Source organism: Phaseolus vulgaris, chromosome 8 (assembly GCF_000499845.2).
Source record: "Phaseolus vulgaris cultivar G19833 chromosome 8, P. vulgaris v2.0, whole genome shotgun sequence".
NCBI lineage: Eukaryota > Viridiplantae > Streptophyta > Magnoliopsida > Fabales > Fabaceae > Phaseolus > Phaseolus vulgaris.
This window is the reverse complement of record NC_023752.2, coordinates 12447608-12461089: the sequence shown is the minus strand read 5'-3', so window position 1 is coordinate 12461089 and position 13482 is coordinate 12447608. Positions and strand designations below refer to the sequence as shown.

At 28.2% G+C, this 13482-nt stretch overlaps 1 protein-coding gene across 1 annotated transcript; it reads left to right on the top strand.

Annotated features, from left to right (window-relative positions):
- Positions 1-10471: 10471 nt before the first annotated feature.
- On the top strand, positions 10472-12393 carry LOC137824579 (uncharacterized). Its single transcript, XM_068630244.1, has 3 exons — positions 10472-11104; positions 11197-11895; positions 12352-12393. The coding sequence occupies exons 1-3, from the start codon at positions 10472-10474 to the stop codon at positions 12391-12393; spliced, it is 1374 nt and encodes a 457-aa protein (XP_068486345.1).
- The last annotated feature ends 1089 nt before the right edge of the window (positions 12394-13482 follow it).

Sequence of the window (13482 nt, the reverse complement as noted above, 5' to 3'; positions counted from 1 at the left end):
TTGATCTATGCTTTGTTATAATAGACATATCTCACTTCTTTGGGCTGCTAGAGTAGTTAGGTGTCTATGCAGGAAGTATTGTCTTTTATTTTTCTGGTTTGGGTATTGTTATTGTCTGTGCTTTGGTTAGTTACAGAGTAACATTTGTATAAGGATTGGAATATATTAAGTGTCTCTCTTTTAATTTTTTTTTATTTTTTATTAATAAAAAAATGTACAAGAAGATAAAAAACACACCAATTAAAAAAATACATTTTAACTTAAATAAGTACGTCAATTGTGTTCATATGAAAAAATTAATTACTTTTTTTAGTATAAATAAAAAGACCCTCTATAACACAAAAATGTGAGATGGAGTAAAGGTAAAATTAAAAAATAATTATTTTAATAAATTTTATACACGAATTTGCATTTTATATTTTTTTTTAAACTCTATATAAAAAAAAATTGTATCGACAAAAAGTAAATTATAAAATATAAATAGCGACCAACACATAGAGTGCCTCACGGAGTTACATTGATCAGAATTTATGACAACAATTACTATTTTTTTATTTTTTTTATCAGCACACCTTTTACTATGTATGCCGATAAACATGTTATACAAAAATTGTTTACCATTTGTAAGAGGTAGTTGTAATCAGTTGGAGTTCAATTACCCAATTACTTCTCCTTTGTTACTATTCCATTGTAATATTTAATCATTTGGAAATTTCTAGCTGCATCATTCTTCTAACAGTTTCTACTATTGCATTGCCCTGCAATTTATGGATCCAATTCTGTCGTTTTTTTTCTTTCCATGAACTCTTCCTCTTTTATGTGTTATCAGGTTGCGCCTCAACAACCAATTCAACAAGCCAAAAGAAAGGTTATACTACATTTTGTATAACATATATTATTGTTTTTGAATTGCTACATTATATATCTTCTTATGATGTTTCCTACGATGTAATGAATGTCTTATTCTCCCCTTCTTTCCTGATATTATTATCAGTTGTACATATATTTGTAGCAAGATGTTGGTGTTGAGGGAATAAAACAGAACAAGATATTTGTGAACAGAAAATATATATTTTATTTCACTGTTACTTTTCAAATAAAAATACAATATCTCTAAATAGTCTTACAATAGACTTCTCAAATTCTACTTTCGCTATCGTAAAACCTATACTATAATTTACATTTAAATCATAGTATAAATGACATTCAAAACTAGAATTAAAGATAATAATTATTGGCTATTCAAATGCTAAAATAAAACTGATGACGGTTGACGGCTTTAAGTTTAATGCTAACAAATTCCTCCCTAAACTCAAACCTTTCATATTTTTCATTCAGATTGTTATCGCTCACACTTTATATTTTTTCCTTACCCCAACTGCCTCCAATATTATATTTTTCGAGAAGCCACCATACTGTCCTTGATTAGAAGCAACTTCAATTTTCTTTATTGCACCAATCCGTGCAGAATTTTGAATTGAATTACTTTTAATTTTCCAAACAAAATCTTCTCCACTTTCACCCTTTGAATTAAAAGGATTTAAGAAAGACTTTGACTTCAATGAGCTTCGAAGATAATGATTATACCATATTTCCCTTTCTGATGATGTCTCAACACCATTCCATTTATGGTCTTCTCCTAAATCAAAACCATTATTTCCAAGTAAAAAACATGAACCAAAAGGGGCTTTTAATTTGAATTGTAATTCATTCACCTTTTCTTTTTGTGCCAAAAGCAACAAATGGAGTTCTTCAACTTGATTGACTCTACTTTCCTTGTCTTTCTCCATATCAACATATTTTTCTTCCAATTTTGTAAACCTTTTTTCCAGGTTATCAAATTTTGCTTCAACACTCTCCAATAATTTTCCCATACTGAGAATATTATTCTTCAAGTCAGGTACATAAATTTCTGTGACATTTTCTTTGGATTTAAAGGCAATGTGCTCCTCCTCCATTGGATTGAGAGCAAAACTTTTTCCCTTCATTTCAATTTTAAACAAATCTCTGCCATCAACATCTTTGATTAAGCAATGTTTATTTTCAAACATCACTTTATAGCCTTTTTCCAACAATTGACCAACACTCAAAAGATTCTGATCAATCTCTGGCACAAAAAGAACATCTGTAATGATTTTTGTACCTTTATAGCTTGTGATAGCTATTGTGCCTTTTCCTTTTACTACAAGGTGTTCACCATTTCCAATCCTCACCCTTTTAATATCAGTAGTTCTCAATTCCTTGAAGAGTTCCTTATCATGTGTCATGTGGTTGGTGCAGCCACTGTCAATTAACCAAGATGCACTTGAAATATTGCTACAAAAACCAGTTGCAACGAAAAGTACATCCTCCTCCTCATTTGCAATTTGAGCATCTACATCTTGTTGCTCACTTTGGTTTCTACAAATGATTGCTTCATGCCCAAGTTGATTGCACTTGTTGCACTTAGCATCAGGTCTTCTCCAACACTTAAATGGTGGATGACCTAACTTGTTGCAATGCTTACAAGCAGGATAATTTCTACCTTTGTTTCTCCAGCCACCTTCATGTTTGACTAGTAAGGCTCCTTCTATTGCTCCATCTTGTCTCATGGCTCTCCTTTGTTCTTGTGCTTGTAAAGCATTTACGAGCTCTGCAAGAGAAATCTTTGATAGGTCCTTTGTGTTCTCCAGGGTTGTTATGGTGGCTTCAAACCTCTCTGGAACTGTTACAAGCAGTTTTTCCACAATTCTTGAATCTTTTAACACAGATCCAAGCAACTTCACTTTGTTGGCAATGCTTAGAAGTCTGTCCGAGTACTCTTTTACGGATTCCGACTCCTTCATTCTCTGCAATTCAAACTCTCTGATTAGATTCAGAGTTTGCATTCCACGAATCCTCTCATCACCTTCATATTCTGCCTTAAGGTAATCCCAGATTTCTTTTGCTGACTTCAAGGACATTATCCTTGTGAATACCATAGGAGATACAGCTGCAAATAAACATGCTTTTTCCTTTGATTTCTTTATCTTTTTTTCCTTCTGTGATTTTATTTGTGCCACCGTAGGGTTTTCTGGAAGGGACTAAATTTCATAGTCCTCTTCTACAGATTCCCATAAATCCAATGCTTCTAGGTAGGTCTCCATACGAACAACCCACATTTGATAATTGTCTCCATCAAAGACAGGTGGTGTCATTGCTGAAAAATTTGATCCTCCTTCCATTGGTGCACTCTACTAACCTCACAGATCCCTCAAGAAAATAGCTCTGATACCAATTGTTGGTGTTGAAGGAATAAAACAGAGCAAGATATTTGTGAACAAAAAATATATATTTTATTTCAATGCTACTTTTCAAATAAAAATACAATCTCTCTAAATAGTCTTACAATAGACTTCTCAAATTCTACCTTCTCTATCATAAAACCTATACTATAATTTACATTTAAATCATAGTATAAATGACATTCAAAATTAGAATTAAAGATAATAACTATTGGCTATTCAAATGTTAAAATAAAACTGATGACGGCTGACGACTTTGAGTTTAAAGTTAATAGAAGATATGCCTACAACGTCTGAATGGTTAAAACTTCTTTATTCTTTCAATGTTCATTTCCTGATAGATTATGACTGCATTGATTTGGTGCATTGTACGATATATAAATACTAATCAAAATATTAGAATTTAACTTTTGGAGTTTTATACATCATCCACCCATTTTCTCATTTGGGTCACATATAAGACTTCCTCCACATCAACCTTTGCTATCCTAAACACACTACTATTTCTATGATTCCACGTACTCATAATAGCTATCCCACACACCCCTCAAAACACATTCCTTTTCTAATTAGTTCCTTTAGATTAAATTGTTGAAATGGTTTAGCTTGATTATGGTGTATATTACACACCCTAAATCTTAAAAAAGATACATAATACAATGGTAAAGTGTGATGAAAAATTTAACTAGACAAACTCTCTCTGGACAAAGAACCTATCATTCGATTTTGTTAATATGATTTTAATTTTATTTAGCACTAGTTGCCATTTGTTTTATTGGATTTCCTCCTACCTTCATTCGTAAAATATGAATGGAATAGTGATAAGACCAGAATTTAGAGTGCTCGAAAACCTTCTCAGTTGGGCGTCCAATATGCCTAGTCCTCCAATCTTACTTTTATGAATATTTCAAAATTCATTTTCAACCGGGAAGCTGAAGTCTCTCATAGAAATAATTTCATAAAAAAAAGTATTATTACTCTTTACATTCTTTTCTGAAATTACAATGCTAATTATCTTTATATGCGACGCAACTATATGCTATTGAGAATATTCACACCAATGGTACTTAGTTAGACAAATAAAAGCAGTTTTGACGAAAACTATAATGCTTGAAATTTTGTTTCAAATGAAGATAACTATCGTGCAGGTGATATTGATACTAATAAGTTCACATTTTAATCTAAAAAAATAAATAGAACTATACTTTTTTTAACAAATATAAGTTAAAATATTTTAAAACTGATGATTAAAATGCACAATTCAACTCCATTATAAGTATTACTTTTTATAATAAAAATAGTTTTTATTTAAAATTTACATCTATTCCAAAAGTAGTAATTTTTTTCTATTTTGCCTACTAAAACATGTTTTTGATTTAAATTTAAATTTAAAACCGAAACTAAAATGTGTGGTTAATTCCCAATAAATTTCTCCTCAAACTATTGCACTGCTATTACCGTTGCACTGCTTCTTAAATTTAATTGAGTGTGTTAGGAGTAAATGAAATTATGAAAAAAAAAGGCTAGTTAAGATAACTTTCTAAATTTATCTTGTTTAAAAAAATATCAATTGCGAATTCTTTTGTTTAGACTAATAATTTTTAATTTTTAATTTTTATGAATAACTGTATCAATAAATTATGGAAATACAAGCAGAAATGCACTAGTTATCGTGAAAGCTGTAGCTATTGATTGCATTTATCAATTTTAATTATACAGGATATCCATTGTACTCCATCTCATCAGTATATTTGTGTATAAAAAAATGAAACCATATTATTTATGAGAGCTATGATTCAATTATTAGAAAAAAATTAATTGTCACGGTTATTGAAAAAGAATACAGACAAAAAATATGCGTGTGAAGGGAAAGTATGATCATGAGAAACGATGATGAGTTTTGAAGTGAGAGGGGATTATCTCATTCAGACATCATCACATTCAAACCCCAAGAGATTATTAAAGAGATTCTTTACGTTTCTTCTGGACTCTGCATATTCTACCACTCTCAATGTACACTGACACTTCATAAATGCTGACATATTGACATATTTTCAATATTAGGACGCGAAAAGACGATGATCACAGTTCTCAATAAAGTGACCGTCTTATTTCACCAATCTTGGAAGCAGTACTAATTATATTGGTTTCCCTTCTATTCTTTTAATCTCCTTATAATTAATGAACAATTCCACCCAAAATACTATTTGTTTGCTTCAAGGGGTGTTATTCTTGTCGATGACGGAAGTCACAACATTACCCCATTTGGATTCATGTATTGTTGCAGGTGAGGGTGGAAGGAAAGAGAAAGGGAAGTGAATTTCGGTTCTCCCAAAAGATGAAGAGAAAGTTGAGCTGAGGAAAGTGAGTGTCACGTCATTCATAGTAAGTTACTTAGGTGTCCTTGCTTTTGTGTTGAACAGTGCCCTTGCATGCATGCCACATGAAAGCATGAGATTCCTGACTTGGCTCAGGAATCGTTTGACCGTGTGAAAGAGTGTGAAAGGTGAGTGAATGTAGTAGGTGAGGTAGGTGGGTGCGGAATGAAGCTGGCTATATAAAACGAAGCATGGAGGTGCTTCCTCCATTCACAAAATCAAAGAAAGTGAAGCGTGTGTAGTGTAGTGTGGTTGGAGAGATTCGTAAGCCATCATAGTTTGTGGTAGGTGCTTGAGTTACGTATAGCTTATTCATCTCACGTCCTGGGTTCATCTCTGTGGTTCATCTGTGGGTTCCTCTGAGGTGAGACCATGTCTGTGAATGGTGCATAATCGATTATGGTTGAATTAGAACTGGTAACATAATCGATTATGATTGAATTAGAACTGGTAACATAATCGATTATGGTGAAGATAATCGATTAAGTAAAGCTAGTAATCGATTATTTGTAAAAATTTCAACCCATAATCGATTATGTGAAGTGTGAAAAAAGGGTGATAATCGATTATGCATTGTCATAATCGATTATGCTTGTTTTTTGCCTGCTAACATAATCGATTATCCATGGATAATCGATTATCCTATGTATATAACTGAAGGGATAATCGATTATGTTCTAAATTTTGTGAAATTTGTTTCTTAATTTGTTTTATGTGATTTTCAGGCACTCGTGGTGGTGTGTTCTTCATCCTATTGTGCTGTTTTTGCTTATCTTCAGGTTTTTAAATTTTTTATGTAAAGTTATTTTTTTATTTATTTCTGTTTTATATTTCTGTTTTGATGATTATGGTTTTGTAATATAATTTGTTTAGAATTTATTTTAGTTAATTATGTTAAAGAGTTAGTAAATTAATGTTGGTTGTAATATAATTTGTTTAGACTTTAGTTTAGTTAATTATGTTAAGGAGTTAGTAAATTAATTCCTTTATTTGATTTATTGTTTTAATTTTTGTAGATAGTTATAATTTTTATAAGATTTAAGAAAAATATTTATTTGTATGAAATGAATGTTTTACAAAATGGAAAAAAAATTTGTAAAGTTTAGGTTTTTTATTATAGTAAACATAAATTATTAATGTTATAATTAAATCAAATAAAAAAATGTTGTGGTGATTACAGAAAACTGAAAAAGTTTAGATAAATATTGTTTATAAGATAATACTCTGAGTGACATTCGACGTCATCAAGATCATTGAGTGTGTTATCATTATGTTATTGTTATTTTTATTTTTGACATTGACATTGTTATTGTTATTGTTAAGGTTTTATGTTACTTTTCATGCTACTTATTTACATAATCATATTGTTTTTAATGCAACTTTTTTACCATCTTATTACTTCGACAACATTGGTTAAGTGTCATTCAATGTCTGCGTATCACAACACGTCGTCATCTAGTTGTACTGGTTGTAGTGTGCAAAAACGTGGAAATTTTACCCATGCTACTGGGAGCACAAGTGCCTTCGTTGCTCCTATTTGTGAATGTGGACAATTTACTGTTTTGAGAATAGCGACAACACAAAAAAATGCTGGAAAATTTTTTTGGGGTTGTCCCAACTACAAGGTAAGATTTATTCAATTAGATTTGAAACAAACTTAAGAATGTTATTTTAAACTTATTCATTGTTCAATTTTATTGTTTTCTTCAAAACAAATTAGAAGTGACATGGTTTTAGGCTGTAATTTTTTCAAATGCTGCATTGAAAACGTTGTCGATGAAAAAGATGAAATTATTATCATACAACGGAATAAGATATGTCTTCTAGAAAACCGTTTGAAGGTCTTCAGAAGAAGGATTCAAATGTTATTACTGGGAATGTTTTTTCTTTTTCTAATTAACATTATTATGTTCTTCATGTAATGACTTTATATTATATATTTTGACACCTACTTAATATTCATGTTATATTCTAAATTTTTATTTTCTTTTTAAAATATATTCATTTTGCTATTCATAATAATGAAAATTATTATTAAAATTAATTTTATATATTTGTATATATATAACATGACATAATTTAAAAAATCATTTATAATATTAAAATTATGTAAATAAATTAACTTAAATAAAAAATAATTTTTAATTAATAAAATGTTAAATAATAAAATTATACTTTAATTTTAAATTATAATTAACTAAAATGTGAAATAAGATTAATCATTATTTATTCTTTTTTTATATACAATGGTAAAATTGTAATCTTACGAACTTTACTATTTAAAATAATTTATAATATTCTTACAACTATCACATCACTCACAAATTTCAATAAACTTTTCTCAAACATCCACTCTAACATACTCCAATCCAAACAACCTCAACTTTCTTCACACTTCCACTCCCACTTACCCTCAACTTTCCACTCCCCCACACCTTCTAATCCAAACACACCCTTATGTTGTGTTTGTATCCAACGATGGATTTTAATAGAACGAAGAAAGGCGAATAAAACACACAAATCAATAAATAAAAAATAATAAAATACAAAAATCGAGACAAAATTGTCTTAACATTCTTTCTTCGCAGTTTTGCGAAGATTGTTATAAAATATATATATTATAATAAATATATATTATATTTTTTATATTATTAATCTATTTATATTATAATAAAATAAGTATAATTAATTATATAAAATAAGATAAATAATAATAATTATTATTAAAATATTAATAAATATATAAAATGATATATAATAAAAAAAATAAAAAATTTATGAAATAATAAAAATAATTAAAAAATTATAAATAATAATTAATAATGATAAAAATAAATAAAAGTAAAATTAAAATTAATTTATAATATATATTTTGTAATTATTAAAAATTTACATAATATCATTAAAAATTTAAAATTTTCCTTAATTTTATTTTTATCAAATATTTAATAATATTATTAATAAAAAAATATTTAATAATAATAATAATAAATATAAATATAGTTATTTATATAATAATATTATTATTAATTATAAAAATAAATATATAAATTAATTATTTATTATTTATATATTTTTAAGATAAAGGTAAATTTATAAATTTACATTTTACACCTTTTAAAATAATTAAAAATTTACACACAACTATCACATCATTCACAAAATTCAAAAACTTTCATCACAAATCTACTATAACATATCTCAATCCAAACAACCTCACTTTCCTCTTAAATCACTTCAAATCCACTCCCTCAAATCCCCTCCCCAATCCAAACACACCCTTAGGCTTTGTTTGGATTAGGGAGTGGAAATGACGGAGTGAATTTGTGATGATTTGAAGGGAAAGTGTAAAGAAAGTTAGGGTGTTTGGATTAAGATAAATAGAGTGGAAAGTGTGAGGAAAGTTTATGAAAGTTTGTAAGTGATATGATGGGTGTGATTGAAATTGTATTTTTTTTAATTGATAAAATTGTAACTTTACATATTTGTCCTTACATTTAAAAATTGTTAAAAAATTAATTTTATTTATAATATTATTTAAATATTTATAATTATAAATATTTGATAAAAAATATTTTTATATTAAATAACATTATTATTATTATTTTTATTTTTAATTTTTTTAATTAATATAATTATTATATAAATTTATTTTTTTATTATTAAAAAGTATTAATTATGTTATTTTAGAATAATTATTTTTTTATAATCCTAATTATATTTTTTATATTTAAATTATAATTCTATTTTAAATAAAATAATAATATTTTATTTAAAATAAAAAGGATAAAATAGTAAATTACAATTAATTAATTAAAAATATATATGTATATTCAACTTTCTTCGCAACTCAGCGAAGAAAGTTTAGGCTGTGTTTGTTTCGGTGCGTGGAAAGACAAATAAATACTGTTTACAGTGAAATGAAGATGAATCCACGTAATAAAGACAAAAAAAAGCACGCGAATCGAAAAAAAATTTGCTTGCAAAACTTTCTTCGCATATTTGCGAAGAAAGTTGTATATTTAACTTTAATTTACTCTTTTATTTTAAACTTAAATTATTTTTATTTTTATTTAAAATATAATTAAAATTAAAAAAAATTATTATAAAAACGTAATTAATCATATTATATATAATTAATTATAAATATAAATAATAATAATAAAAATAAATATATTTTTTAATAATTAAAAAATAAATTTATATAATAATTATATTAATTAAAAAAAGGAAAGATAAAAATAATGAAAAATAAATTTTTATCAAATATTTATAATTATAAATATTTAAATAATATTTTAATTAAAAATAATTATAATTTATAAATAAATATATCAAATTAATTTTTAACAATTTTTAAATATAAGGATAAATATGCAAACTTACATTTTTACCAATTAAAAAATATATAATTTCAGTCACATCTATCACATCATTCACAAACTTTTATAAACTTTCCCCGCACTTTCCACTCTATTTACCTTAATCCAAACACCCTAACTTTCTTTACACTTTCCCTTCAAATCATTTCAAATCCAGTCTCTCTTTTCCACTCCCTAATCCAAACAAAGTATTAGAGCGTGAATTTTTTTTGAATTCCGTGCCATTTTACATTGGTTTTTGAGCTTTCCATTGGCACACTGAAACTTTGCTTTTCTTTGCATAGAAACAAACAAGGCCTTAGAGTAGAAGTGTCTTTACGTTTTCAATATAAATACTTCAAATGCTTTCTAATTTTATCATGTGAAATCAAAAGAGGAGATCCTTTGAAGCATTCTACAACAAAGGGTTGTATTCTTAGATACTCGATACTTGTTTTTTTCCGCTACAATGGCTTCTTTGGGAACAGAGAAATGTATTACCTTGAAGCTTATGGTACTCAAAGAACAAAGCAAAGTTATCTTTGCCGAAGCAGGGAAGGACTTTGTGGATGTTCTGTTTAGCTTCTTAACATTGCCATTAGGAACCATATTAAGACTTGTTCGCAAGGAGTCAAAGTTGCAGCCACTTGAACTTTCATCACTGAGCTTGATCTATCAAAGTGCTGAGAATCTTCCCATAGAGTGTCTTCGCACAGATACGTGTGAAGAAATGCTACTGCGTCCGAGAAACTCAATGGAAGATCATTGTAGGAGTTTGAAGATAAACATTGACGACACAAAACCCACACAGTATTTTGTATGTAACAACTGGGTTCAATGTGGACACAAGGAAGACCCAGTCTTGATAAGCACCTTCAAAAATAAAAGTTGCAGATGTGGGGTTATGCTACAAAAACCAATTTCTTCTGATACCTCTTGTGACTTTGATGGTTTTGTTAATAGTAATGCCAGTTTCTTGATCACGGATGATCTGAAAGTTTTCCCAAACTTATTGGCTACATGTGTTAATGTGCTGAAGGATAGTGGAATTAAAGACATGTCTTCAGTAAGCGAAATGACGGTGAATATAACAAAGAATCAGGTTTGCATTTCCTGTTTGCTTCTTAAGATACAGTTCATTAAATGTTTGACTTAACACTGTGATGATTATGCATCGAGTTTTGCTTTTTTTAGGTTGTGGACCTGTTGAAATGTTGTTTCTGCTCAAGGACAGTTTTGACCGATTTGTTCTTAGAAAAACTTCCTCGTCACATATCACAGGAAAGTGGAAGAATAACTCCCTGGAATCTTAAAGCAAATAATTGTGATAAAATCGTAGTGAAAATAATGTTGAGAAAATCTAATAGGAAGATACTGTTAGCGGAAGGAAAAGCAGATTTTGCAGACTTTCTTTTTAGTTTGCTGACTATTCCTTTAGGAGGAGCATTACGTTTGATGGAAGGCTGTTCGTATGTTGGAAGTGTGGATGGATTGTACAAGAGTGTTGTTGATCTAGATGAACATTATTTTACCACAAAGGAAGTAAAGAACAAGTTTGTTAATCCTCTACTTGCCCCACAGTTCAAATCCTGTAATTTGCTACCTTTAAGTTGCAACAATTTCCCCGATGATTTTTTTCTCGATAGGCGTAACAAGCATAACACGAGAACTTGCAGTTTAACTTCTATAAATGAGGATTTTTTATTTGTGGATCCTCTTTCTGATCCAATAAACAAGGGTAAAGGTTATATTAAAGGACCGACAGCATATATAGCAACTGATGATTTGGTTGTGACCCCGTCGTCCTCCATTTGCCTAATGTCTTTGTTGAGCAGTATGAGCATTCCCGTTGATGATTTAGAGGAGAAAGTGGTTAGCATTGGGACGGAGGAGGTAAGAGCAGTAAAATAAAAAGATTATGCTTTCTATGTAATCTAGTCCTTACCAATTCTTAGTTCATATGATTTCTGTGAATCTACTTTTTAGTTTTCTTCTTTACATATAATATATTTTTTATGTTGCTGGGTGTGCGCATACTACCAGCGTCTTTGACCTCTAAATCAGCATTTACATTAGGTCTGAGCCACTTACTAACTAAAGTGAAGGAGGAGAACTGAGTTATCAATAGCCTTCTCCACAGCTCACGATTCATTTTGGGAGCAAAAGCTTTATCTTGATTTGAATGAGCTATATTTACTAGCAATCCTTTTTTTCTTGTTTTTTGTTCATTTCCCGGAATTCTATTTCCATATTTAGAAATGTTCTTTTGTGTATAATGATTTTGCAGTATTGCAAGCTTGATTATATTTTATCTTTTTGTTTTGGTATGATGTTCCTGATTTTATGCAGGAGAGAATGTCTTCTTTACATATATGGGTTACTTTTGCTTGAACCGTGAAGAGCTAATTGATTTAGATCGAATGTTGTGGAGATTCTTGTTATATATATTTATTATTTCGAAATGTTAACTTTTTATTTTTTTTAATGTTTGGTGAATATTTAGAAATTAATTGGGGATATCAAAATCAAATTTCGTTTTTTTACTCCATTGTGTTGATTGAGTAATTTTAAATCGAATCTGGGTTGTTCTAAGATCATTTTTAAAACCTTTTTTTTATAAATTTGTGCAGTATTTTTGTTGAAAAGTTTAAATTGAGTTACCGTGTTATTTTTTATAAACGTTTTTTAATATCGTGAAAAAAGTTTATATATTTTTTAAAATAATAAGTACTGTCATTTGACAACTCTTTATAATATTATATCAATATTTTTAATTAAAAAATAAAATAAATATAATCAAAATGTTAATTAGTTAAGTTATTAAATGAGTGTTTACTATATATGTATCATGTCAAATTATCAATTCTCTGTATAACTATTCAGCAAACATGGAGTTTCGTACTTTCTTTAGTTAATTATAAACATAGTTTAATTAAATGTTTTGACAAAAGAGAACATTTCTGATAATTACATATGCCAATTTGTTGAATTTAAATCACGTCACAACATTCTTTTCTGCAAAATTGAAACTTTTTTACTGTGTTTCAAAAGGCTGTTTAATTTGTAAATGATAGTGGCAAATGTTTAAAAGTCTGTGATTGTTATTGAAAGGAAATAAGTGGCTACAATTATGTAGATTTTATGTTACATTTCGGACCTATATACAAGAACAAAATATACCATGCCAGTTTTTAAATTAGACAATACTTAACTAGTTTACCCTTATATAATAATTACTTAAACACCTAAACATAGAAAAAATAACGATCTTAAAAATATATTGCAAGAACAATTAAAGATCACGTGCTACTTATTTATACCATATTCTTTTTAAGTATAGTCTTTAAAATGTAATATTTTAAAATGTAATATGTGGATTAAATAATAAAATGGTGACTTAAAAGTTGTCAAAAAATATATAAATGTAACCTAAAAATGAAAAAAAAAACAATACTTTTAAAGATATGACCTAAACATAAA

What these genes read in the sequence shown, in the direction of transcription:
- LOC137824579 (XM_068630244.1), top strand. Translation starts at nt 10,472, where the DNA reads ATGGCTTCTTTGGGAACAGAGAAATGTATTACCTTGAAGCTTATGGTA. An exon ending in TGAATATAACAAAGAATCAG is followed by an intron (nt 11,105 to 11,196) that starts GTTTGCATTTCC and finishes TGCTTTTTTTAG; the next exon opens with GTTGTGGACCTGTTGAAATG. An exon ending in TTAGCATTGGGACGGAGGAG is followed by an intron (nt 11,896 to 12,351) that starts GTAAGAGCAGTA and finishes GATTTTATGCAG; the next exon opens with GAGAGAATGTCTTCTTTACA.